We start from the raw sequence: 25689 nt of genomic DNA, 5'->3' as shown, positions 1-25689 counted from the left end.
ATTCTACAGCCAGTATTGGCCAATTTAACCAATACTGCAGCCGGTATGGTCATAAAATGACACACTAGTCCACAATAATGCTCTAAAATCAGTAAAAATGTTAAATGAAGTCAGACGTTGGCTGCCAACAGACCCAATCGGGCCAAATATATACATACACTGTCTGAGTGCAGTAACTTCTAACTTTTAATAATATATACATGCCAGATCATATCAACTTTAGCTATACTATTGCATGTACATATTTGTACATTGGAATTTAATCTGAGATACTTTGAATATGTATCATATTGTGAAACCCTAAAATTTAAATTGACAAGATCAGGCAATTTGCGATTAACCATTTCTTCAAATCAAATAATATATGGCTACAACAAGTATCTCTTATGTTGTTCCATGTAAATCAGTGTTTCCCAACAGGGTTCCATAGGAATTGGGTAGCTCTAGGGGTTCCCTTTATGAGGGGAACATTTTTGTCAGGGATTCCACTGTGGTAAAAAGGATGGGAATTACTGATCTAAATACTTTTTCCTCCAATATTTCAATGTACCAATAGCTAAAGAAACATACCAGCCATGTAGTTGAGGTAGCTCCATCCACCATATGCATACAGGCCTTGATAGAAAGCCTCTGCAGTTTGAGCAGCATTAGGGACTTCGGCATTAAATGCCTCCTTAAATGGTTCCAAAGACTTAGTGTTACTTGCAAACTCAATTATTCCATAGATAATAATAAGAGTCAAGGACATCATTTTAAGCACTGTAAATATATTCTGAACCCAGGTGGCCATCTTGATACTTTTTGAATTTATGACACCTAGAATCCACAGAATTCCAATAGCTAATATTTTCTTGAGTAGGTCAGGCGGTGGGCAGCCGGAGTAGAATGGCCGGCTGATGTACTCTGCAAAGGTCAGGGCTCGTGCTGCATTGGATGCAGGTCTTATAAACAATGTTAAAGTCCAGATTGTAATGAAAGCCGGCACAGATCCGATTCCTCTCCTAATGTGGTAGTATTCACCTCCAGCAAATGGTAATGCTGAGCCCAGCTCTGCATAACACAGGGAGCACATTATACATATCCCGCCACAGGCAGCCCATATGCATAGTGCCACACCAACATTAAGCTGAGAGTAGTCCAAAACCCCTTTAGGAGAAATAAATATTCCAGCACCTATGATGCTACCAACAAGAAAGCATACACTGTCGAAAAAGCCCAAACACCTCTTCAGACAAACTCTTCCATTGTCTTCTTTTAGCTTTTTATCCTGGCAAGAAATCTCCATGTTCAGCCCGTTGACTTTAGTCTTTGCTAATACTCCCAGAACTGTCAAGGATATCCACCTTGAAGTGATGCTCCTTGTTTAAAAAATAGAATTCAAAGTTCATGACCAATTAAATAGTTAAACATATAAATGAATTCTGGAACTGGATTCTGTAGTTCATAGGTAACCGGGGTCACTCTCAGTGGTGATCAAAGTCAACGAAGTACTGGTAAATGTGTAAGGAAAAACACCTCAGGCTGTCAAAATGTAACATGCTCTTCTAGCTGTAAAAGCCAACTTTAGATTTTATACTACATTTCTGCTATCGTTTTTTAAAAAGAAATGGATACCAATTGCCTATTTTTAAATCGACCAAATATGGCGATAATTACTCGTAATTTAATTTATGAATGTAAACCTAAAAAAAACACTCTCGTGTTTTTTTTTTATGTCCTAAATGCCACTGCATAGGGCAGTGGTGATGGAAAACATATTCTAAGGCCTCAGTCACATATTGCATATTTGGTAAGTACTGAATTCTAAACACAGAGAAAACATAAAAGAAAGATATATGCTTCTTCTCTTCTTTGCATTCAATCCCGGTTTTGGCTTCAAAATACTGATGCAAAATACAACTGCAATGTGTGAATGAGGTCTTACATGATTATTTTATCTATGTATCAAGCGCCTAACCTGGAAATTAGGTGGGATCCATGTACTAGCCTTCTTTCTTTTCCCCAATATCTTCATGTAGGAAGTAACTCACCCTGTATTTACGCAGTCTCACACCCACAGCAGAAACCTTCGGCAGCTGGAGCTGTTTTGTGGTTTAGGAGAAGGTAGGCAGGTGTTGGAGCGTGACATTGACATCTGGGCATAACATGCAAAGCTGGTCAGAAGGCAGTCACGTTACCTAAGGGTTTAGGAGAATCCGGGAGTAGAAGAGAATGAAGTCATCGAGCAACCAAAGAAGATCCACATCAATTAGAACGTTGGTAGTGAGTTTGCTTTAGGTTTCACAAAAAGTGCCAGACTAGCACAGATAAATGGGCTTATATCGTACATCAGATCCTTGCATTAGATGCCAGTCAGGAGTTGGGTCGTTTCTGCATTCAGTGTAGTCCTGCCTTACCCTTCTGGTTCGGGGTCCTTCAATTTCTCATTAATCACTTTAACTGTCCCAGGATACTTACCCCGCCGGTGGGCCTATCGGGAGTCATTGACAACATAATTACTGGACATTATGATAAAATATTTTTCTGCTGTTTAGTCTTCTGTGCCCGTAAGGTTATTATAGTGGCCTGTAAATCCACAGACCCCCGTGCCATGGCCCATTGGTTACAACATGTCAATAAATATGCCCCCCTGTCTAAAATTTTATATATTTGAGTAGGAAATGTCCCCACAATTTTGATAACAACTGATCCTGATGGGTTGTACTGAAAGAAATGGCTACGTAACTTCACATATGTAAAGGAAGTCATTATCCATCCTTACAACTTTGAAGAGGAAAGGCTTGTATCTGTGTGAATGGTGGTATGCTTGTGCGTTGACTGAGGCCTGGTTCCCACTGTTCAGATTTTGCACTTATTTTTTAAGCCAAAATAAGGAACGGAAACTAAACAAAATAAATATATAAAAGAAGGCCTTATAGGCCTGCTCTCCTGAATCTCCTGGTTTTGGCGTAAAAAAAATGCATGAAAAATCGGCAGAATATCTGCACTGTGGGAACATACCCTGAGCGTTAAAAAATTAAATGTAATGTTTTGTCTGTTTTGTGTAAAATTAAAAATAAAGCCTTTTAAAGAAAAATCACAGATAAATGTTCAACCAGCGAATCCTGTCTGTGGATTAGATGGGTAATGATTTGTCTGCACCAAAATGGTTTAACAGTTTAATGTGCAACATGTACAATGGTCAAATTTCCCGTTTGAACAAGGAGAGTTTGGCTACGATATAAAACAGTATGTACCAGATTAAAGGGGTTGTCCTAGAGGTGTAATTTAAAATGCCTGGGCCTCAATACAAAATCTGTAACTGGGACCCCCAACAAGCACGCGTTATTTATATTACTGGTCTCCTCAAATGGGCAGAAACCTTTTGGGCCTTTTCAGGCTCCAACCTGATATCGGATGCACCGGTTCCATTGAACGACGGAGACAACCGTAGCCCGATGGTACCCATTTACTTTAATGGGTTCCGTTGAGGTGTCCATGGTTTTGCCAGAAACAGTAGTGCAGGATGCTGTGCTATTGTTTTCTGTATTTTCGGTTGGATCTGCAATGGAGGCCCCTAACTGGGTCTCCAATGCAGATGTAAACAGGCCCTTAGGCTCTTGGATTGTCACAGCAGGAAACCCCCACTTCTTCTGGCAGCTCCCTCATCACTGAGCTGATCACCAGGGAAATCAATAGGTGACTATGTAATATTATTTAGGGCTAGGAATATTGATAGTGAGGTCCACTGGTGATTGTCAGGATAGGGCAAGAGTGAGAATCCCAAATTAATGACTTGCAAGTCTCAATTTGACTATAACCTGGATTGCCGGATTAAAGTTTTTTTTAAAATGTTTCTCTGGGAATTGATAAATTTGATTAAAATAACAGAACAAGTGCTCTGCTACCCTAACATAAAATGTAGTAGTACTGACCTAAGGCACAATGGCTGCGATGTGGGCGACTGTCTATTTATACACGTTTTATCCACATAGACAGAATAAGAGAATAGATGTTAATGTATGTATCCCAAATCTATAGCCAAGATTAATGTGCACAAACACCGACAACACTTCAGAGAGGTTTATATGAACTGCTCCTAATCTCTTACTCACTTTCTACTAGCACTAACTGAGAAATGCTTACAAGGACCAGGAAGAGATTTTTTCCCCCTTATGATTATATTATTAGTCTTGCGATCAAAGAGATCTGTCACGATGCAGGATGTGGACCAACTGGGCCGTACTGCGCAGCGGGGTGGCAGCTGGCCAAATAGGTAAAGTACAGAGTCTATAGTCCATAAAGGGTACATGTGGCAACTCAGACAGTAGCAAGGCAGGTTCGGCTGGGACTAGGCAGCAGGTAGACGTCAGGCGTGGAATATCAGAACATGACAACAGCTTCAGCACGGCACTAGACCAGGACAGCACGGGATACAGGATACACTTGGGAACTGGAAGACACTAGGGGACCATAAGCAAGACAAAATTTGGGTAACGAACAACTCTCAGGAAAAGAACAAGAGGGCAGAGCCATTTTTATAGTCCAGTAGCATTCTGGGCTTGATTGCAGACTTCCTGCAACTATGCGTGCACTGGCCCTTTAAGACCGTGCACGCGCGGGTGTGCATGCGCGGGCAGGCACGCGCACCCTCTAGAGACAGTCTCAATACCAGGAAATGTGTGCCGGCGCCGCACAGGAGGACGACGCTGCAGGGAACTCAGATGTCCATAAACTTTACAATATCCCCCCTCTTACACCCCCTCTTCTTGGGACCAGAGCGGGAGAGAAACTTCCTCATGAGGACAGGGGGAATCGATGTTCTTCTCTGGCTCCCAAGACCTCTCTTCTGGACCGAATCCCTTCCAATCCACCAAACAAAACGTCCTTCCTCCTACCTTCTTGGTGGCCAGAATCTCCCTTACGTCGAAAGACCCAGACGATCCGCAAGGGACCACTGTGGAACTAGGAGTCCTGGAGTAGCGGTTCAGGACCACGGGCTTCAGCAAGGAGACATGGAAGGAGTTAGGGATCTTGAGGGTAGGAGGCAGCCGCAGCTTGTAAGACACCGGAGTAATCTGTAGCAGGATCTCGAAGAGCCCATGGAACCTAGGAGCAAATTTGCAGGATGGCACCCTCTGCCGGATATTCTTTGACGACAACCAGACCTTAGTACCTGCAAGAAAGTGAGGAGGTTCTCGTCTTCTAGTGTCTGCGTTTCTCTTCATGCGGTCCACCGCCAGTAGGATAGAAGATCGGGTCTGTTGCCATATCTGCAGAAAGTCCCTGAAGGTAGAGTCAGCAGCAGGCACCTGGGACATAGTAGAGACAGAAAGAGGTATTCGAGTATGTTGGCCGTAGACGATGAAGAACGGAATGGAGGTTGTGGACTCACTAGTGTGGTTATTATAGGATAACTCTGCCCATGGAAGCAGCTGCACCCAGTCATCATGCCGTCTGGAAACAAAGTGACGTCGATAGTTCTCCATAATCCGGTTAACCCTCTCGACTTGCCCATTGGATTGGGGATGATAGGCCGAAGAGAAGTCCAACTTTACACCGAGGAGACCGCAGAGTGCTCTCCAAAACTTTGAGGTGAACTGGATCCCTCGATCCGAGACAATATGCAGAGGCAAGCCGTGCAGACGGAAGATGTGTTGAATGAAGAGGTCGGCCAATCGCACAGCAGAAGGCAGAGCAGTCAAGGGAACAAAATGAGGCATTTTAGAAAATCGATCCACCACCCAGATTACACTGCAACCCGCAGAGAGAGGGAGACCCGTGACAAAGTCCATTGCGACATACTGCCAGGGAGCAACGGGCACAGGCAGCGGCTGGAGCAGACCAGCCGGTCCGGAGCGGGCAACTTTATTTGCTGAGCATACGATACATGAGGAGGCAAAGTCGATGACGTCTTTGGGCAGCGTGGGCCACCAGAACTGACGGACGATTAGATCTTGGGTCTTACAAGCACCCGCGTGACCTGTCGGCTTGGAACTGTGACCCCAGCAGAGGATTCTTCCTCTGTCTGCCAGACGTACAAAAGTCCATCCCGGAGGAATCTCTCTAACTTGCAGAGGATTCACAGAGAAGATGCAGGAAGGATCAATAATATTCTGTGGGGACTCCACAGTGTCCTCTGTTTCAAATGACCAAATAGACAAGGCATCGGCCCTCCCATTCTTGTCGGCACAACGGTAGTGGACTTTGAACCGGAACCATGCAAAGAACAACGACCACCTGGCTTGACGAGGACTCAACCGCTGAGCCATCTGTAGATAGGTCAGGTTCTTGTAAACCATGAAGACCAGGATAGGATGGACTGCACCTTCCAGTAGGTGTCTCCACTCCTGCAGAGCCAGCTTGATGGCCAGTAACTCCCCCGATCCCCAATCGAGTAGTTGCGTTCTGCGGAAGAAAACAGCTCGGAATAGTAGCCACATGCCACAGTCTTGCCTTTTGAACCTTTCTGGAACAACAGTGCACCAGCACCAACAGCTTCGTCCACCTCTAAAGAAAACTGTAGGGACACATCAGGGTGGTGAAGAATAGAGGCTGATGTGAAGGCTTTTTTTAAGGATTCAAATGCGGCTTCTGCCTCCGAAGTCCACACCTTGGCATTCATGCCCTTTTTTAGTGAGGGTAGAGATGGGAGCTGTCAAAGACGAGAAGTTGGGAATGAACAGCTGGTAGAAGTTGGCGAATCCCAGGAAGCGTTGTATGGCCCTTAAGCCTTGGGGACGTGGCCATTCCAGGACAGCCTTTACCTTCTCAGGGTCCATATTGAGACCTATCAAGCAGTGCCTGGCAGGTGCTCCTTTAAGTGTCACAGAGCCTTGAGCAAAAGTCTGTGCTGCTAGCCCCACAGCAAGGTATTTTTGTGCAATTGGAGCAAAATGTTTTCTGTGGCCTTTTAGAGACTGACACCTTCTAGCAAAATGTCCAAGCTGACCACTCCTCCAGCTACTACGAGGGCTGACTCTTTCCTCTCTGGGGTCATGGACACAACCTCCACTGCTTGTACTTGCCTCTTTTAGCTGGGCAATCTCTGCTGCAAGTTCTTCTAGCAAGCCCACAATATCTTTGGCAAATTTCAGGAACACTGTCACAGGGACTGTGGGTACACTCATGGATGATGCAGGGGTTGACCCATGGAGACTCATCCTGCTGACTACGCCAAGTGTTAGAGGGTGCATGGGGTGGGAACCACAGCCGCACGTGGCTAACTTATCAAGTCTGGTTTGCAACTAAATAGTCCACACCAGGAGAACTTGCAGGCCCCCTTTATACAGGTACAAGAATGGGCCACCCACTGGGCGGTACCGCGTAGCGGGATGGCAGCTGGCCAATCAGGTAAAGTACAGAGTCTATAGTCCAGAAACGGTACCTGTGGCAACTCGGACAGTAGCAAGGCAGGCTCGGCTGGGACCAGGCAGCAGGTAGACGTCAGGCGTGGAGTAGCAGAACATGACAACAGCTTCAGCACGACACTAGACCAGGAAAGCACGGGATACAGGATACACTTGGGAACTGGAAGACACTAGGGAACCATTAGCAAGACAAACTTTGGGTAACAAACAACGCTCAGGCAAGGAACAAGAGGGCAGAGCCCTTTTTATAGTCCAGTAGCATTCTGGGCTTGATTGCAGACTTCCTGCAATTATGCGTGCACTGGCACTTCAGGACCGTGCACGCGTGGGCGCGCGCGCCCTCTGGAGACAGTCTCAATACCAGGAAGTGTGTGCCGGCACCTCACAGGAGGACAACGCTGCAGGGAACTTGGATGTCCATGGCCGCGGTTGTCGAGGGGTAAGTCAGAAAGACGGGCCGCGGCCATAAACGTTACAAGATCCATTATTGACCTTGAATATTAAATACCCTTAAATATAATGTACAATTAATATTCATGAAATAAGGGTATATTCACACACTGCAGGTTTCTTGCAGAAATTTCTATGACTTAAAATCAGTTCCATTGATCTGAATGCGGATTATATTTCACCAACACTTGTTTCTAGATTGATTTTTGTTCATCATGAAGATGAACTGGGTTGAAGCCGCCTGGCACAAGGAACACAGGGCAAAACTTTTCTTTACGGTATGGAGCCGATTTATTGCTCTGCACGTTCTGTTTTTTTTATATATAAAAAGGTCAATTATTGTGATTTGTGCAACTTTATAATTAGTTTTTATTAAAAATTATTTTTACTTTTAGAGATACAGCTGCTCTGTATTCTCTATACAGAGCAGCTGTATCTTACGCTGAATCCTGTATCTGTCAGGTCTGCGGCACTGACGGGTTCAGTGTCCATCACATCTAAGTTCATAACTTAGATGTAATTGATTACAAGTGGAACCTACGTGTCAGAGACACACAAATAATTTTTCATATAAACTAATTATAAAGTTGCACATAACACACTGATTGACCTTTTTATTAAAAAATAATAATAATTGCTTTCAAAAGGTGTACACAGCCTTTAAACATTACATTGGGGTCTGGTGTTGAATTGTATCTTGATCTGTCCTTTTCAGGCATCAGTATCAGGTCTGTGATGTTCTAATTGTATTTTTGGTTTAAATGTTTAGTAACAAGTATTTTTCTGAACCGCATTGTATCCATTAGTCAAATTTTGTCAAATTCAAGATATTTGTTTTTTGGCCCTATTTCAAATGCTTGACCTTTATAAATGCTTCTCTACCGCCATCAACATTCAATGACTCCCTTAATATCATACCCATTGTGACACTCAGAATGATAAGTGTACTGCATGTTATAACATATTGGCAACGAATAGAACATTAACTGCAAATTAATGTGATTAGAGGCGATTAGAAGCAAGAGGCAAACATTAGACTAGATTCATGTGGATGTATCTCAACGTAATCTCAATTACAATTCCAACCTATCAAAGACTAATGAATTGTGAGCGCCTATTACCGCACAACAACAACAAGACTCAGCTTTGCTGCTGATAATTAAAGAGCTATAACATACCCGGTTAGCATTATAATCATTATAGGAAATATATATCAAATGCACTGACAGTTATATAATGTAGACGATACATTATGTGGATAGACTTCCCAGCCTTCAGTTTCTGAGACCATTGTCAGCCACATAAGCTTTCATGGAGCCAATTTCTTTATACCCTGTCACTGCAATTGCAGATAGTATAGGACACATTCTATTCTATAGGCCAATGCACACGACCGTGTCTTCCACCATCCGTGAGTTGGCTACTTAGAGTCAATGCACATCTTGTATGTGAAAGGTCCGTGAATGCATGAGGCCTAACACTTGATGAAACAGAGGCAAAAATCGTAGTGAATAAAATAGTTGCCAGCAGCAGTATACGTCTTATAGACTAACAAGGTCAGGATTAAACACTAGATTGCAAAAACATACAGCAAAAAAAAAAAAAATTGCCGGGGTCACAACCGAGAAGTATGAGAGCCAAAACACAGTATAAAGCTATGTTCACACGCTTAACAAAAAACGGCTGAGAATACTGAGCTGTTTTCAAGGGGAAACAGCCTCTGATTTTCAGCCGTTTTTTAAGCAACTTGCCGTACGGCCGTTTTTGGAGTTGTTTTTCAACTGAGCCAATGAAAAACGGCTCCAGAAACGGCACAAGAAGTGACATGAACTTCTTTTCACGAGGCCATTTTTTACGCGGCTGTTTTTAAAAACGGCCGTGTAAAAAACGCCCTGTGGCAATGGGCAGATGTTTGGAGGCGATCAGCCCCTGCATTTTGAGCTATTTTTCGGGGCATTTACGGCCTGAAAAACGGCAGAAAATAGGCTGTGTGAGCATACCCTAAGGGTGAGCTCACACAGCGTAAATACTGCAGATTTTCAGCAACAGATTTCATTGCAGGACATTTGCTACATACTACAGTAGCAGCAGAGTGAGATTTGAATAAATTTCATCCAGACACCGCGTAAATGCTGAGCGGAAAAACCGCTCAGAAATTGACCTGTGGTGCGGGTTTTTAGTTCATAGCATGTCAATTGTATTTGCGTAAACGCTGCTTATCTGTTGCAGGTTTTCCTCATTCAAGTTAATGGAGAGGTAAAACCCGCAATAAATATCAGATGTTGCGTTTTTTTGCGGCGGAAAACAAGCGAATCCGCTGCAAAAACGCAACTCAGAAAAAACATAATTTATACTTACTCAGAATTCTGTGTTTCTTTATCCAGGCCGGCCTCCAGAAATAATATTTCATCCCATGTGACCGCTGCAGCCTGTGATTGCCACATGGGATGAAACATGTTTTCTGTGCAGTTTTCTGCAGAGGACATTCCGGCCGAAAAAAGACACCACAATTTGGTCCGTTTTTTTTGGCTGAAATTCCCGGCGGCGCACAGGGTGGATACGCTATACGCTTTTACACCCTGTGTGAATATACCCTAAAAGGCACAAACAATAAATAAACTCAAACTAGCCAAGGAAATAGAAAAGGTCAGCAATCCAGACGAGGACAAATAGAGGCGCCAAGCAAGCCGGGTCAAAAACAAGCAGGTATATATATTATAACAGCAAGGTAAAGGCTAATAACCACTATAACTGACAATGGCAGCCGGCCAGGTAAGACTTTAAATAGGGCAATGTCTTCTCTGATTGGTACAGAATACAGAATAGAAATGGCAGCCAAGACCTGCAGACATCGCAGGATTGTGGTCAAGTAAGTTCTTTACACCATTTCCTCCTAGGCTTCCTTGGCAATCATTTACAGTAATAATAAAACCTTCCCAACCCTCTCACTGGGCAGAGACATGCTTTATTTTATGCTTCTAGAGTGTGAGACATGTTCATGATCTGGTATCAGTGATCAAATATTTATTTGTCCATCAAGAAAAGTGTATTTATCTCCATTCATCATTTACAATGAAACAAGGGGTGTAGCAAGGAACCATTGGGCCATATAGCCAAACTTGGAATCGGGACCTATTCTACCATGACCACCTTCAGAACATGTAACACTTATGATTATTTTAGCCTCCCTAATGAACAGGGATAATACATAAAATAACAATAGAGGGATAATGCACACAGTGATGTCACAACACAAGGATAATGTACATAATGATGCCACAGTATAGTGATAGCATAAACAGTGATGTCATAGTACAGGAATAATACTTAAACTGATATCACAGTACAAGGATAATGTACATAATGATGCCACAGTTCAGGAATAATACTTACACTGATGTCACAGTACAGAGTGAAGTTATAGTAAATGAATAATTAACCCAATTAAGTTACAGTACAGAAATCATGCACACAGTGATGTCACAAAAGTGGGAAGATAATACAGGAATAATGCATACATGTACAGGTCACCATGTACACTTCTATTCAGCACAGGAAAAAAAAAACACAATGATGTCACATACAGGGATATTGCACACATAGTTGTTGGGCACCATAGCAGCTCTATGCCTTCAACCCTGGTAGTTACGCCCATGAATGTTGTTTAGACTAAGATTCTGGACTTATACCCCTGGGGTCACTAGAAGGCTGTACAGGGGGAGAGATGATGGTAACAGGCTATGATCTTTCTTATGCTCTCACTTGCAGCTTCCCCCCTCCTCTCCCTTACAAAGACACAGAACCAGGAAGTAAAACGTTTCTTCCTGCTCCCTGACTTCAAACAAGTGCTGCGCTTAGAATATTGCTCCTAGAATTATATTTATTTGATCCTGGCATCATTTATGATTTTGGGCTTAATTTGATCCCCAGATTTAAAATCTAGCCCTTATATTTTAGTCACAGCAAGCATTTAAAGTCATGACTTATAAACATGCTCCTGGCAGTGAAAGGGTTAAGATGTTTGCTCCTAAGTGCCTTTTGGTCACAAAGAAAGGACGAAATCATATAATAAAACAAATAGATGTGCAGAGACTTGCCTTCTAAACTTTATAGAAGGAGAAAATGGCAAACATAAATAAAATAATACAATTGTTCTAATCTTATGAACAGTTAGGGTATGTTCACACACAGTGTTTTCGGACGTTTTTCGGGCAATAAACGGCCGAAAAATCGGAAGAAGAACGCCTCCAAACATCTGCCCATTGATTTCAATGGGAAAAACGGCGTTCTGTTTCCGACAGGCTGTTTTTTTACGCGGCCGTTTTTTAAAACGGGGGAGACTTAAAAAACGTTTGAAAATCAGGAGGTGTTTTCCCTTGAAATTATTATTATTATTATTATTATTATATGAACGATAGCATTTTATAGTCCCCTAGTGGGACTGGAAAAAAATGCAAAAAAAAAAGTTAATAAATTGTTTCATATATTAAAATATTCCCCATTATAAACGTTTTATTATTTCAAAAAAGAGAAAGCTAAAAAAAAAAGGACACATAATTGATATTGTCGCATCCGTAACGACCCGAATTATAAAATGATCAGGTTATTTATTCCTATATGATATATCCTATAAATCGTATAAACCCCAAAATATATATTCCAATGAATACGTCAACTCATTCTGCAAAAATCAAACCCCTATACATCTCTGATGGAAAAATAAAAACTTATGGCTCTCAGAATATGTCGACACACAAACATGAATATTTTTAAAAAAAATACATATATATACACTACCGTTCAAAAGTTTGGGGCCATCCGGACAATTTTGTGTTTTCCATGAAAACTCACACTTATATTTATCAAATGAGTTGCAAAATGACTAGAAAATATAGTCAAGACATTGACAAGGTTAGAAATAATGATTTTTATTTCAAATAATAATTTTCTCCTTCAAACTTTGCTTTCGTCAAAGAATGCTCCATTTGCAGCAATTACAGCATTGCAGACCTTTGGCATTCTAGCTGTCAATTTGCTGAGGTAATCGGGAGAAATTTCACCCCATGCTTCCAGAAGCCCCTCCCACAAGTTGGATTGGCCTGATGGGCACTTCTTGCGCACCATACGGTCAAGCTACTCCCACAACAGCTCTATGGGGTTGAGATCTGGTGACTGCGCCGGACACTCCATTACAGATAGAATAACAGCTGCCTTCTTCTTCCCTAAATAGTTCTTGTATAATTTGGAGGTGTGCTTTGGGTCATTGTCCTGTTGTAGGTTGAAATTGGCTCCAATCAAGCGCTGTCCACAGGGTATGGCATGGCGTTGAAAAATGGAGTGATAGCCTTCCTTATTCAAAATCCATTTTACCTTGTACAAATCTCCCACTTTACCAGCACCAAAGCAAACCCAGACCATCACATTACCTCCACCATGCTTGACAGATGGCGTCAGGCACTCTTCCAGCATCTTTTCAGTTGTTCTGCGTCTCACAAATGTTCTTCTGTGTGATCCAAACACCTCAAACTTCGATTCGTCTGTCCATAACACTTTTTTCCAATCTTCCTCTGTCCAATGTCTGTGTGCTTTTGCCCATAATAATCTTTTCCTTTTATTAGCCAGTCTCAGATATGGCTTTTTCTTTGCCACTCTGCCCTGAAGGCCAGCATCCCGGAGTCGCCTCTTCACTGTAGACATTGACACTGGAGTTTTGCGGGTACTATTTAATGAAGCTGCCAATTGAGGACCTGTGAGGTGTCTATTTCTCAAACTAGAGACTCTAATGTACTTGTCTTGTTGCTCAGTTGTGCAGCGGGGCCTCCCACTTCTCTTTCTACTCTGGTTAAAGCCTGTGTGTGCTGTCCTCTGAAGGGAGTAGTACACACCGTTGTAGGAAATCTTCAGTTTCTTGGCAATTTCTCGCATGGAATAGCCTTCATTTCTAAGAACAAGAATAGACTGTCGAGTTTCACATGAAAGCTCTCTTTTTCTAGCCATTTGGAGAGTTTAATCGAACCCACAAATGTAATGCTCCAGATTCTAAACTAGCTCAAAGGAAGGTCAGTTTTATAGCTCCTCTAAACAGCAAAACTGTTTACAGCGGTGCTAACATAATTGCAGAAGGGTTTTCAAGTGTTTTCTAATCATCCATTAGCCTTCTAACACAGTTAGCAAACACAATGTACCATTAGAACACTGGAGTGATGGTTGCTGGAAATGGGCCTCTATACACCTATGTAGATATTGCATTAAAAACCAGACGTTTGCAGCTAGAATAGTCATTTAGCACATTAACAATGTATAGAGTGTATTTCTGATTAATTTAATGTTATCTTCATTGGAAAAAACTGTGCTTTTCTTGCAAAAACAACGACATTTCAAAGTGACCCTAAACTTTTGAACGGTAGTGTAAATTTCGTATCACTGTAACAGTAATGACCTGCAGAATAAACGAATTACGTGTTTCAATACATTGTTTGTATGTTTATTTAAAGGAAAACTCGTCCTGCAAAAAATAAGCCCCTATGTGACTACTTGGACAGAAAGATAAAAAATGTATGACTCTAGGATGGCAAGGATGAAAAAACTGTGAGTTCTAAATGGTTAATGACTTTTATTAAACAGTTTTTTCACATTGATGACTTTTTATTTGTAATTTATCAAAACATAATTTATTTATTTTTGTCCTACTGGTAGACTTTTAATTAGAATTTAACTCTTTCGCTATTATGCGATGGAATACCAAAGGTCTATTCATACGATGCGGTCAAGTTCACTGCTATGATATTGCTGTAATCACGGCAATAAACTGTGATTCGACTGCACCATGTGAATATATCATTATGTATTCCAATATATTACTGCCTATGAAGAAAATACTGTCATCTGTTTGGATATACCTGCACAAATAGGCACTCTCACTGGATAGCACTGGGGACCTTTGTAAGGCTCCGCGCAGTCCATTTAAAACTATTAGCCTCGGTAAATATGATGCTGAGAGATAACAAAGGGAGCATCCTTCCAGATACATCAGCAGTACCGCAGGAGAATTTGAAGGTAATACCTATTAAATGTTTGTGTATATTCATTTTTGACACTACATGGGCGGAAGATGCCAGTGTATGAGCCCTCTTACTGCCCCTGATTGGCTGAGAGGGCATGGTATAGCCAATTAGCATATATTGCACTATAACTTGTCGCCCACTAACTTCTACTTGCTAGGGTGTATTATAGATGCTAACATCATGGGGTCTATCTAAAGGGGGTTTTACACTTGGCGATTATCGGGCAGACGAACGTTTATAGAACACTCGTTGCCGATAATTGACCTGTGTAAACAGGGCAGCGATCAGTAGATGAACGAGCAAACGCTCGATCATCTGTTGGTCGTATCGGTTTAAAAAAGAAAAATATTATCGTTGTCGGCAGCACATCTCCCTGTGTAAACAAGGAGACGTGCTGCCGACATGATAATAACGTATGGGGACGAGCGATCGGAGTAACGACCGCTCGTCCCCATCCATAGCTCCGTGTCACTAGCGCCGATCAACGATGTCTCGTTGATCAGCGCTTGCTGCACCGGCCGATTATCGGCTGGTGTAAAAGGGCCTGAATACAGATGCTCTACCAAGTACTGACATTGATCAAAGATGAAAATGTGCACAAGCATTATAGCATCCAAACAAGTATTTGTATGTATTGTGTAGTTTAGAGTAGTGTAGAGATTACAGACATGTCATGAAGGTCACATTAGGGGCAGCCAGGGATCTGGGACCACCACAAATATACTTGGACTCCCACCAATGTGACGCTTCTAACATGTCATTACAAGACATTATCGGAATATTCCTTTAATGCAGGTTTGCTGTTATTGCTAAAAATCCATTATTTTATCATGTTATCTCAATATCAACAAGATATGGCTAAGCAAATAGTAGAATAAAGTGACTCTACATGTGTACGTGATACATTTAACCTAACTTAAATGACCCAGACAAGGCATTGTCACTGCCCGGCATGTCTGCAAACATTTACATTATACAGCAAATACATACCTATGACGTAATTAAGAACATTCCATCCACCAAACGCAAACATGCCCTGGTAGAACGCTTCTCCAATCTGGGACACATTAGGAACATTGCCCTCAAATGCTCCGTGAAAATTGGATGTGTTACCCATTGCAAGATGGACAATACCACTTATAACAATAGCACTGAGTGAAGCCATTTTTAGGACTGTAAAAATGTTTTGCACTAAAAGGATCCATTTTGCACTTAAGCAATTGATAATCCCTACAGTCAGAATAACAGCAATAGCAGTGGCCTTTTTTATTACTTCTGGTGAAGGGCATCCGGGGAAAAACGGTTGGATAACATATTCTGCAAACATTAGAGCTTGAACGGTTGTCGCAGCAGGTCTGAGGAACACTACGAAGGTCCATAAGAAAATAAATGCAGGGATGGGGCCCAGTCCCTTCTTTATGTAGAAATATTCCCCTCCAGATGATGGAAAAGTAGTTCCCAGTTCTGCATAACATAGAGCTCCAGCCATTGATATTATACCACATGCTGCCCAAATTACAAGTGCCACTCCGACGTTCAGTTGTGAACAGAGAAGTACAGCTCCGGGAGAAATGAAAATGCCAGTGCCCAAGATGACAGTAATAATGAAGCTGACGCCACTGAAATATCCGATAGTCCTTTGTAGAACAACCTTGTCCTCTGCTGAATGTAGATGTGTATCCATTATAGCTCACAATGCCTGGTACAGATATGTCCTCCTTTTTATATAACTGTATTCCATTTGTTGATTTTGGCATGGTGTAAGGTGAATGACAAATCCAAAACACTAACAGACCCTTGTACTTTGTTCTTCTTCATCCTAGATAGGTTTGAATATCATACTCCTACAATGTTGCTTCTGGTTCAAGATTATTTAATTGTAATGCTTTATATTCATTTATATTTTGTAGAGTTTTACAATAGAAATTGAAAATAACACAGTAGTGGTAGGAGCAGATGTGACACATTCATTTAAAGGGGTTTTCCCAAGAGGAACATTTATGACATATCCACAGGATATGTTATAAATGTCAGATAGATGCAGGTCCCACCTCTGGGAAATGCACCTATCTCTAGAACAGGGCCCCCTAAACCCCTTCTGCCGCTCCGTGTTGCGGCAGAAGCAGGCAGAACCGTTGCACCTTTTTCACTGATGGGTGAATAAACTTTCTATTTTTTGAACCTTGGAGTGTTGCCTCTTTCTCCTTACATTTGTATACCATTGGGGATTTACAAGTCGGATCCCTGGAGGCTTGCACCCTTATGCCCTGGAGGTTTTTGTTCTACTGTGCTGCCCATACACCTTCTCTTGTATTCACAGTACAGCGCAATTTCGCGAGATCACGCTGTGCTGTCACATACACCCACATTACCTTAACTGAAGTGTCTTGAGAGTGAATAGACATCACCTCCAGCCAGGACGCGATGTCTATTCACACTCCCGACACTTCGGTAAAGTTGCTGTGGGAGTATGTGACAGCACAGCGTGATCTCACGAGATCACGCTGTGCTGTGTGGGTAAGTCCCACAGAAAATTTACTGAAGTGTAGGGAGTGTAAATAGACTGCTGTCTCATGTATATGGTCATGACCAGGAAATGTATTTGAGATGTTGAGTAGTTGAGAGTGAGTTTGATGGTAGGATGGAACTTGTTAAAGTTTTAATGGAAACCATTTCCGTAAGTCCCGTAGATCTGAATGGTAGTTACGGAAATAGCGTAGCTCGCATGCTACGCTGCTTCCGTAACTGCCAATCACTACTATGGAACTTACGGAAACAGCGTAGCTCAGCGAGCTATGCTGTTTTTGTAGCTCTCGACCATACAACCAGGAAGTGGGCGAGAGGCAGCGATAGCAGAAAAAGGTAGACCGGGGATTAGGGGGCACCGTTCTAGACATAGGTGCGGATCCCAGAAGTGGGACCTGCATCTATCTAACATTTATGATATATCCTGTGGATATTTCATAAATGTCCTTCATAGGAAAACCCTTTTAAAGTGAAGATGTACTTGTTGTAACGTCTATGGCCGCGGCCCGTCGTTCTGACTTACCCTCCGACAGACGCGGCCATAGACACGCGAGATCCCTACAGCGTCTTCCTCTTGTGAGGAATCTGCAATCAAGTCCAGAGTGCTGCTGGACTATAAAAAGGGCTCTGCCCTCTTGATCAGCGCCTGAGCGTTGTTGTGTACCTAAAGTCTTGCAAATGGTCTCCTAGTGTTTTCCAGTTCCCAGTGTTACCTGTTCCTGCTGCCTGTACCCTGTATCCTGTGCTACCGTGCTACCGTGCCTCTGTGCCATCTTGAGTCAAGTTGTTTCTTCTGCTGCATCTACTGTGTCACACCCCGCCGGGTGTCCGTCTACTACCGGAGCCTTATCTTCAGCCTGAATCACCGCTACTATCTGCATTGCCCCAGGTACCCTTTCTGGACTATAGACTTTGTACTGTACCTGTTTGGCCAGCTGCTATCCCGCTACGCGGTACGGCCCAGTGGGTCCACACCCCGCGTCGTGACACTTGTATATTGAAAAATTTTCAGGTTTGAGTAATTACAGGTTTCTGTACTTTTGTGACCGGAATTGTTCCTTTTAAAGAACTTGTCCTGGAAAGGTCCCTTGACAATAAACTGATCACAAAGTATCCCGCTGCTGGGACCCGCAGTGATCAGTTATAATCTGTGGGGAAACCTAGGAGTAAGTGTTTTATTTTCCTGCAGCGCCACCACAGGCGAAATGACAGTAAACATTACACAGAGAACGTTCAAATCAATGGGTTGTCGGTGTAATGCAGGACAGATCCTCCAAAGCGAGAGATGCTCATTTTAACCCTTTCACTGACTCAACAATTTTCAAACTTTTCACGCATTAATAAAACCTGAAGTAAAAAAAAAAAAAAAAAAAAATCTTATTACACTTACATACTAATATATTTTATGAAAGTAGAAACCTTACATAAAATGCCACCCAGCACTTTACACTCATGGGCGCCTTCATGCAATTTTGCATCAGAGTGTAAAGTTATGGGGAAAAAAATTTACAAAATGTAATGTTTGTGGCTAAAAGCTTATGCAGGCTGAACCTGAGACGCATAAGACCCCCTAAAATAAAAAAATACAACATGTGCAGAGGTCATAAATGCCACAAATACCTTTACATGAATATATCTTCACATAATCACCAGAACTCAATAGACCAAAAATCTCTACGATCCAGATGCCAGTAAACATCCGACTCACAGAGTTGAAAAATTGTCTCATTAGGGGCAGATGTGTAACTGCTCATCTTCTTATCCATGCAGTAGGGGGGAAAAAACACCCCTAAATGAAATGTGAGCACATGATGATAATATGAAGAAAAGTTCCTGTACTTCCCCACTGGAATGCTGTACAGGGGAACAGATCACAGTCAGGCCCCCTTGCACATGGCAGTAGCCGGTCTGTGATTACGGCTACGGACGGCCACGCCCAGTCGTCGGAATTTGCGGGCCGTGCTCCCATTATAAAGTATAAGAGCACAGTCAGTAAAATACAAATTAGGACATCTCCTATTTTTTACGGAAGCTTTCTACGGCCCGGATACCTTCCCGTAAATATACGGGAAGATGTCTGTCGCCCCCTTAGAAATAAATGAGTCCGTAATTACAAATGAAATCTATGGTCGTGTGCATGGGGCCTAACAGTAAGGCCCCATGCACACGACCGTAGAATACATCCGTAATTACGGTCCGTAATTACGGACCCATTCACTTCTATTGCCCACGGACACCTTCCCGTATATTTAGGGGAAGGTGTACGTGCCAGTGAAAGGCTCCGCAAAAGATAGGACATGTCCTATTTTTTGCTCTTTACAGACCGTGATCCCATACTTGCACAGCCCACAAGTGATTACAGGCACGGTCATGAGCAGGGGGCCTAAGGCCTCATGCATATGGCGTAATGATTTTTACTGTCTGCAAATATGGATCCGTAATCATCCGCAAGTCACCCGTAACTCATCCGTCTATACGGCACTGTGTCTGCAAATACGGTCCGTAGTGCATCCGTATATACGGATCTGCAACAAACAAAAAAAGGGAGACTTCAAATGATATCACAAACATGTCCCAACCCCTTAAAATGGTCACATGATTGCTCTGGCGCCATTTTCTCTGGCATTTGTGCTTTGTGAGAGCTCTGATGGATTTCTCGGCTGATATAGCTTTGATTTCTGGCGTTTCTTTCGTTGCAAGAATGACCTAGAAACGTGAGGATCATGTTCTTCTGGACTGGCTCATCTATCGGCGATTCGGACAGCAAGCTATCCGTTGAAGAAAAGGAGGAGGTACGGGGTTCACCCCATTGTCTCCCAAAGGCCCAGGAAGGGGCATTTCCACACCCTGTACGCTGACCTGAGGCAGCACCCAGAGAAGTTTCACAACTTCTGCCGCATGTCAATTGCAAGTTTTGACTTTCTACTATCAGACCTGTGCTGCCATGTCACACCCTGCTACAGGTAGTATTACCGTAGTTGTCCCCTGTGCCCATTGCTGCCATGTCACACCCTGTTATAGGTAGTATAACCTTAGTGGTCCCCTGTGCCCATTGCTGTAATATCACCCTGGTACTGCTAGCATTAATTTATTTTTTATCTTTATTTAACAGATTCCTGGCAACAAGGAACTCATTTACATCCCTGCATTTTGAGTTTTTGCTGGGGTGCTCCACCATTTCTAAGATAATACGTCTGACCTGCAAAGCCATCTGGGAGCGGCTGAGAGCGGTGATGATTCCAGTGCCCAAGATACAAGACTGGCTTACAATTGCCAAGAGATTCTACCAATCTGCACAACCAATTCCCAAATGTGTGGGCGTACTGGATGGGAAACACATTCATGTGAAGAAGCCGCCTCACTCAGGGTCCCTAAATTTCAATTACAAACCGTATTTCTCGGTGGTGCTGTTGGCCTTGGGTGACTACGGGTTTGTTATTGTTGATACAGGAGCCTATGGAAGCTCTTCGGATGCTGGCATCTTCAGGGTTTCCAGAACGGGTGAACGGCTTCAACCCCACCAGCTCGCCCTTCAAGAACCGAGACAACTGCCTGGATTGATTGCATCTCCAGCCCCATTCGTCATCGTGGCAGATGAAGGTTTTGGACTCCCCCACCATGTGTTGCAGCCATTCCCCCGGCATGGTTTGGCAATTTCGACTCCGTGCCACAATTGTGGACAAAAAAGGGACATGTTCTATAATTTGCAGCACGGACATCCATACATAAATATACAGAAAGGTGACCGTAGTCCATAGAAATGAATGGGTCCGTAATTACGGATGAAATTTACGTTGTGTGAATGGGGTCTGTGATCTTTCTTCCTGCTCTCACTTGCAGCTTCCCCTCTTCCTTCCAGAGACACAGAGCCAGAAAGTAAAACGTTTCATCCTGCTCCTCGACAAACGAGTGATACGTCTCAAATATTAAACCTAGAGATTTGAGTCTTGTATGATTTGAATGCTAAATTCTTCTGTGCTGTAATATGATGCCAAGATCTAAGCTTTAGACATTATGTTTGTAGGGGGTCATGGCAAACCAACGCTTATTCCGTAACTGCCATTTACTACTATGAGAGTTACGGAAATAGCGTAGCTCAGCGAGCTACGCTCCTTTCATTTTATATCAGCGGAGCACAGAGCCTCAGCAGAGCACACCCTCCTGTACATAGCACCGCACAACCCACCCTATAAATAGCCACATATGCCACCCTGTAAATAGCTACGCAACCCCACCCTGTTAATAGCCACAAACCCCACCTTGTTAATAGCCACACACCCCACCCTGTAAATAGCCACACAACCCATTCTGTAGATAGCCACACACCGCATACTGTAGATAGCACCATTGTGGATCCCTCTAGGAGTGGAATCCCGAGCCAGAGTTTTGCCGAAGCTCTGGCCTGAGGATTTTGCTCCTGAAGGAGCCCCTGCCATCACTATCCATATATGGACAGTGGCGGCAGGGGCTCCTCCAGGAGCTGAATTTCGGCCAGAGCGTCAGCAGAGAACTTTATTGTTCTGGAAAAAGCCGGGTGACTCTAGCCTAAAGGATCCAAAGTTATCCTTGGCAAAGAAACTGCTATCCACCTGACTTGAAAACAACCATCCAAGCTAAGCAAAGTTTTGCTGCAGGTTTCCAAATTCAAAACTTTATGGTCCCAAATTCACGGACCAAATTACCTTGTTTTTCTTTTTAATGCTATTATAACAGTTTTTCCCACAATTAATAATTTCTGTGCATTGGGGTCCGCTAAGACAAAGGGGCCATGCTGCTCTGTAAAGTTCAAAGGGCCGATTCATTATGAACCAACAGCACTCTTGACCTTGCAATGTGCATGAATTGCAACACAGCCCCATTCACGATGGACGTCTCAGCATCTCAATAGTCAGATCCCCACCAATCACACATTGATGACATATATAAGGACCGGTGCTCCCTATAAACTCCTTCTCACTGTAGACCGGCTAGTGAGATGGAACATGGGGCTCGTGACCTGTTCTAGCGATCATGGAGGTCACAGCTGTATATCACCTATACTATGGGTAGACTGACCAGAGAACACCTTAAAAGTAGCTCTAGAGAACAGCTTTGTTTTTACACCTGCGCTATGAATTTTTTAAACTAGCATTGTGTTACATTCAAGATCTGGTACTCAGGCTTTCATTAAATTGGCAAAAACTACCCTGTCTCCATAATCACCCGTCTGTCACAATGTATGTGACCACTGTCCGGTCTCAACTGATGAGGTCTGAAAGGTCATTGGTGAACCAGCCCATAAGAAACAGGCACTGGTTGCAAGTAATTGTCTCCAAGTGGGCTTGTCTTCTAGATCTTAATGGTCCTGTTGTACTAGGAGTTCATTATTGTGTCAGAGATTGGGCCCACCGAAGGGTACTTTAAGGGTTCTGGTGGGCCAGTTCTTTCTTGCCACTTTGGAATTTGGTATGACTGGATCAATGTTATTCTATATTGAAACTTTTTGTCCAGTCATTGTGAAAAGTTTTGATCAGGTATAATCATAATGTAATGTATTGCAGCTAATGCATTTCGGCATCCTTTTCAAATCCATAGAATTCAATGAGATTAGCTGATAATATGAAAATGGTAAATCGAAAAGTTGAGGGTGAATGATGTCTGGCTGCAATTTATGCAACACCGGGAAGTCCATCACATGGGCATATAGCACCAACTGTGTCATTTTCTTTTGCAATGCTCCAGCTGTCTAAACTAAATGAACTACTCCCAAAAAATAAGAATTTTGGCCAAATAAGTTATTTGCCTCAAACAGATGGTTTTTATTTTCTCAGTTCTTCAGCAGTAGTGATTTTTCATTAAGCCGCATATTGGGGTTTTTTCATCTCGGAGTGTACGGATCAATGAGAGACCAAAACATCCATCATCAATCTAAATAGAAAACCAAGGCACTCAATTCACAGTAATAATATACAAGTCATTCTGTGACTTAAATGATTTCAGCCTGGAGTTTTGTATATAGATGAAGCAATTTTGTGGATCAAAGGCAGCAGAGCTTCTTATGTTGGAGGTAAATGCTGTACACACCGCTGGGCTTCACTCTTAGATAAACACTCACATTGCTGACATAAATGCAGTGAATTGTGTGATCTACTCCATACATTTATTGCAGAGAAATCAGCTTGCCACTCAAGAGTCATTTATCAGCTGGAAATACATAAGTCACATTCATATCATTTATTGAAACCGCAAGTATATTACTGAATGGTTTCCTAGAAAAACATACAAAATATATGGTCTGTAAATTGTGAATTCAAACATTTTGGGAATGTATGTTTGTATAAATGGCAGGTAACTGATGTAGTAGATAATCCCAAATAATAAAGAAAAAAAACTAAGCAAGGGCATGACCACACGTGGCGGATTTCCTCCGCAACTGTCCGCATCAATGCCGCACAGAATCTGCGTTGCAGATTCTGCTGCGGATCTGCACAAAATGTGCAGTACATTGATGCGGACTAGCTGCTGCGGACTGCGGTAAAAGTGCTTCCCTTCTCCCTATCAGTGCAGGATAGAGAGAAGGGACAGCACTTTCCCTAGTGAAAGTAAACGATTTTCATACTTACCGGCCGTTGTCTTGGTGACGCGTCCCTCTTTCGGCATCCAGGCCGACCTCCCTGGATGACGCGGCAGTCCATGTGACCGCTGCAGCCTGTTATTAGCCTGTGATTGGCTGCAGCCGTCACTTACACTGAAACGTCATCCTGGGAGGCCGGACTGGAGACAGACGCAGGGAGTTCTCGGTAAGTATGAACTTATATGTTTTTTTACAGATACATGTATATTGAGATCGGTAGTCACTGTCCCGGGTGCAGAAACAGTTACTGCCGATCGCTTAACTCTTTCAGCACCCTGGACAGTGACTATTTACAGATGTCTCCTAGCAACGCTCCCGTCATTACGGGAGCCCCATTGACTTCTTCAGTCTGGCTGTAGACCTAGAAATACATAGGTCCAGCCAGAATGAAGAAATGTCATGGTAGTAAAACCAATACGCTCCGCAGCACACATAAGATCTGCGGACTTCATTGCGGAATTTTGACTCTCCATTGAAGTCAATGGAGAAATTCCGCCATGAGTCCGCCACTGCTCCGCAACAGACAGAGCATGCTGCGGACACCAAATTCCGCTCCGCAGCCTTTGCTCCGCAGCGGAATTTTACGCCTCGTCTAAACGAACACTGCTAAATTAAAGTGTAAGTCAATGGACAAACGGCACCGCTGCGGATTAACGCTGCGGAGTGTCCGCAGCGGAATTTAAGTGAAATTCCGCCACGTGTGAACCCGCCCCAAGAAGTCGATTTTATTTATTTTTTTCACAGGTCCATTTACTCCAGAGGCATACGCAAGGGGGTGGTTACAGGGTTAAAATTGTCTGGTGCCCGAATACAGACTGTGGCATAGCTGCTTGTCTTTGCTTGCTTGTAGCAACTTTACGAGGCTTTCACACTTAGGCAGAGGGGATAGTCTGAGTAAAGTTGATAGAAGACAGCAAAAAAGAGTGGCCAGGGATGGAAAGACTGGGAGAGCAGCCAGTGAGCCTACTTGGAAGCCTGGAAAATTATTGGGGTTGGAGAGAGGAAAAGAGCCAAACAACCAGTTACACACTACTGGTCAGGGCTGGCTAAACATTGCCTTGACAATGGTAGACCCGTACAGGGAGAGGGACTGAATGATGCTACTAGGAAGAGAAATGGAGCCTTAAAAGGAGACATAATAAGAACAAGAATGTGGGCACCAAGGGCATAGCTATAGAGGGTGCAGAGCTAACTACTGGGCCCGGGTGCCTGAGGGGGCCCAAAAGCCCCTCTGCCTGATAAGAAACCAGCATTGTAAATGGCACATGGTAGTTGGGGGCCAAGTTACAGATTTTTGGATTGGGGCCCAGGAGCTTCAAGTTACGTCTCTTGTGGGCAGTAGATGGAGCCAACAGAGTAGGATCGCACCATTTCAGTTATTGTCCTTGTGTCCTTTGGACATGTCTCGCGTCATGAAATACAAAATAAATTATATTGAAACCCTCGCTTGAGAAAATTCTACGTATACTTCAATCTAAACATTCTACCTAGGAAACAGACAACAAGATAAGCTCCAAGATGTTGGGATCCCAGGCCATTAACCAGTTCGGGATCGGGCTATTTTGAGCCTTCAGGACCAGACACCGTTTAGCCATTTTTATCACGCGTTAGTTAAATGGCTATAACTTTTTTATTTGTTGGGCTAGCAACGTGATTTTTGCGATGGTTTTTTTCCGTAGACAATGCA

At 43.0% G+C, this 25689-nt stretch overlaps 2 protein-coding genes across 3 annotated transcripts in view; one reads left to right on the top strand and one right to left on the bottom strand.

Moving 5' to 3' along the window:
* Positions 1–16588, bottom strand: part of LOC142651404 (b(0,+)-type amino acid transporter 1-like) — a 70177-nt gene extending 53589 nt beyond the window's left edge. Inside the window, exon 1 of the mRNA XM_075826066.1 lies at positions 15854–16588. Coding sequence (XP_075682181.1) covers positions 15854–16547 — 694 coding nt within the window. The 5' untranslated portion in view covers positions 16548–16588. The remainder of the gene's footprint in view (positions 1–15853) is intronic.
* LRRCC1 (leucine rich repeat and coiled-coil centrosomal protein 1) overlaps positions 1–25689 on the top strand; it is a 254094-nt gene that overhangs the window by 112412 nt on the left and 115993 nt on the right. The window lies entirely within an intron of this gene.

Source organism: Rhinoderma darwinii, chromosome 5 (assembly GCF_050947455.1).
Source record: "Rhinoderma darwinii isolate aRhiDar2 chromosome 5, aRhiDar2.hap1, whole genome shotgun sequence".
Taxonomy (NCBI): domain Eukaryota; kingdom Metazoa; phylum Chordata; class Amphibia; order Anura; family Rhinodermatidae; genus Rhinoderma; species Rhinoderma darwinii.
The sequence above is the reverse complement of the archived record's forward strand: the minus strand, read 5'-3'. Positions and strand labels throughout refer to the sequence as shown.